This window comes from Nematolebias whitei, chromosome 9, assembly GCF_014905685.2.
Source record: "Nematolebias whitei isolate Nwh7 chromosome 9, NemWhi1, whole genome shotgun sequence".
In the NCBI taxonomy this organism is placed as follows: Eukaryota; Metazoa; Chordata; class Actinopteri; order Cyprinodontiformes; family Rivulidae; genus Nematolebias; species Nematolebias whitei.
In genome coordinates this window covers 41,339,066-41,341,669 of record NC_056506.1, presented here as the reverse complement: position 1 = coordinate 41,341,669, position 2,604 = coordinate 41,339,066, and the positions used below count along the sequence as shown (strand labels likewise).

Here is a 2,604-nt window from a genome sequence, read left to right as displayed (position 1 = left end):
TATATATATATACATATATATATATATACATATATATAGTATCTTGTCTTAGTAACCATTCATGGATTTACAAAGAGAACCATGTAGACTCCAACATGAAGTCTGTCCTTCCATCTGTCCATCCATCCATCCATCCATCCATCCATCCATCCATCTATCCATCCTTTTAGGATAATGGGGTAACACCCTAGACAGGTCTCCAGTCCATCACATGGATATAGAAACAAACGAGACAAACCATTCACTCTCTCACTCACACCTAGGGACAATTTAGAGTTACCAATCAGTCTAACATGCATGTTGGTCTGTGGGAGGAAATCAATGCATGCACGGAGAGAACATGCTAACTCCACCCAGAAAGGTCCCGGTTGGGATTTGATCTAGCAACGTTCTCAATGAGAGGCCACAGCTCTATCAACTGCACCACCATGCCACCTGCACAGGAAGTCCAGTTATGGTATCACAATGCATGAACGTGATTTATGCTACTCGCATCTTTTTGCACATCCTACATTTGTAGAAACTCCACATACTGGTAGTTTCAAAGGTAGTTATCTCAAAGTTTCTTTTTTTTTTTTTAAACCCAACTCTGTGAAACCTATACAGGAAAAAAGGGTGGAGATAAAATCTAACACTAATTCCTGATTTCAGTAAAACAAAATTATTTTTATGTGCATCATAAACGTAGTGAGTGAAGCTTGAAACTGCACAGCAATATAATGTTTATGCCAAGGTTTAAAAACTGAAAGGACAAGAGAAATGATAAGTACAAAGGTGGGTTGCACTAAAGTAATTTAATCTTTTGGCAGGAAGCCAGTGATTGCTTGAGTGCTTTATAAAAGAGCGCTGCCTGTACAGGTTTGTAGACAAGAGAACCTAGAGCTCCAACCTTTGTTCAGACTATCACAGGTGAGTAACCTGCAATCATAAGGACAGGGTTAGTTTCATGTTATTTAAACGCTATTAATTATTCACTTGCAAATCACAAGGATTAGCATTTATGTGATGTAAATGTGCAAAATTGTAATGTGCAATTTGCTTTTATGGTAAGAATGAGTGTGAAGGTTTGTTTCATTTATTTTGCACAAACAATAAAATTAATCAGAATGTTAAAAATGCAATTATGTTTATGGTTATTTTTTTAGCTCCTTCTGGAAAATTAGCCATGTCTATATAATGGAGGTAACTTACAGACAATACTGTTTATTTGTTTAAGGTTCAAAGTTTTCTGTTAACAAGAAGGTGTGGGAAGACATTAGGTGCAATAATCAGTGATAAGACTTATTGCAGGTATAACTTGTAAACCTTTCGGTCTTTTTCCAGAGTTGCCTCGACAGACTAAACCATGCAGTTCAACGTGCTCTTCTACTTGTCCATCCTTTCTTTTCTCTGCTTTGCATTTGGACAAGGTAATGTTTTACAAAAAAATAAAATTAAAGTTTCTGTAAACAAGGTTGTATATTCATGCAATAAAGAGATGAAAGTGAACAGGTTTGGTTCACATTCATACATTCTATAAATTTTGCAGATTGACTTGATTGAATTAATTTTATTTGTGCTTAAAATGTGCAAAAATATGTCATGTTCAGTGTGAGGTGGCTCCAAACTGAACTGGTTTTCTGGTTTTTCAGGGTCCTATGATGACTGCTGTCTGAAGTATTTGAAAAATATGGAAAAGCACATTCAGAAGAATGCCGTAAAGTACAAATATCAAAAGACTGATGGTGGCTGCAACATCCCTGCTGTAATGTGAGTTCATTTGGCAAATAAAATCAGAATATGCACTTTAAAGCAGAACTCATTAACCTTTAAATGTTATATTCTTATAGCTTCACCATGAGGAAGGGACGGAAGTATTGCACAAACCCCAGAGAGAACTGGGTCAAGGAGCTGATGAATAAAGTTGATGAAAGAGAGATTCAGGTCAGCAGCATGACTAAATACAAGAAACCCAGAAGGGTAAGCACTGCAGACGGCCTTTATGTGAAGTTTGACAGAAGCAAAAATTGTGACATACAGTATTTTTAAATACGTATCTTCCCTTTAAACAGCGCCCTTACAAAGGCTGAAGGTGACTGCATTACAAAATGGATCTCCTTCACTTCCCGCTGCCTGCAATCCTGTTATTGAGCAAAAAACAAGCGGTTTTATGGTTTATGGTGACTTACTGGAAGAGGATGCCAGCGAAGAAAATGTAGCGTTGCTTTTGCTTTCACTCAGCATTCAGATAAAGGCCAAAGCTGCTCTAAAGCAGCAATTATTTGATCGTGAGGTTGGTCTCTTGAAGCTGACAGACCAACATAATATAAAACGCCTTTCAATGCATGGCTGCTTCAGAGAAAACATGACAGTTTTAACACTTTTAAAGACATTAACTACTGAATAAGCAGTTTGATTATAAAAAATGATAAGCGTTAAATTATATATGAAACATTACGATTCATTTTACATATTATATGTGTTTATATATTTGTTAAGTACTTTCTTTTAGTGAAATTTAAGGTTGTAATTTGTTTTTTGAAGCTCGTGTCATAAAAAAGGTGAAGCTCTGTTTTGATTTCCACAGAATTCAACTGTCTATCGTTTCATGTATTTTGTATACGA

At 36.0% G+C, this 2,604-nt stretch overlaps 1 protein-coding gene across 1 annotated transcript; it reads left to right on the top strand.

Moving 5' to 3' along the window:
* The first annotated feature begins 864 nt into the window (after positions 1–864).
* LOC119414732 (C-C motif chemokine 20) lies at positions 865–2,232 on the top strand. The gene is made up of 5 exons (XM_037681838.1): positions 865–909; positions 1,324–1,409; positions 1,632–1,749; positions 1,830–1,959; positions 2,052–2,232. The coding sequence occupies exons 2-5, from the start codon at positions 1,346–1,348 to the stop codon at positions 2,067–2,069; spliced, it is 330 nt and encodes a 109-aa protein (XP_037537766.1). The 5' UTR covers positions 865–909; positions 1,324–1,345; the 3' UTR covers positions 2,070–2,232.
* Positions 2,233–2,604: the final 372 nt, after the last annotated feature.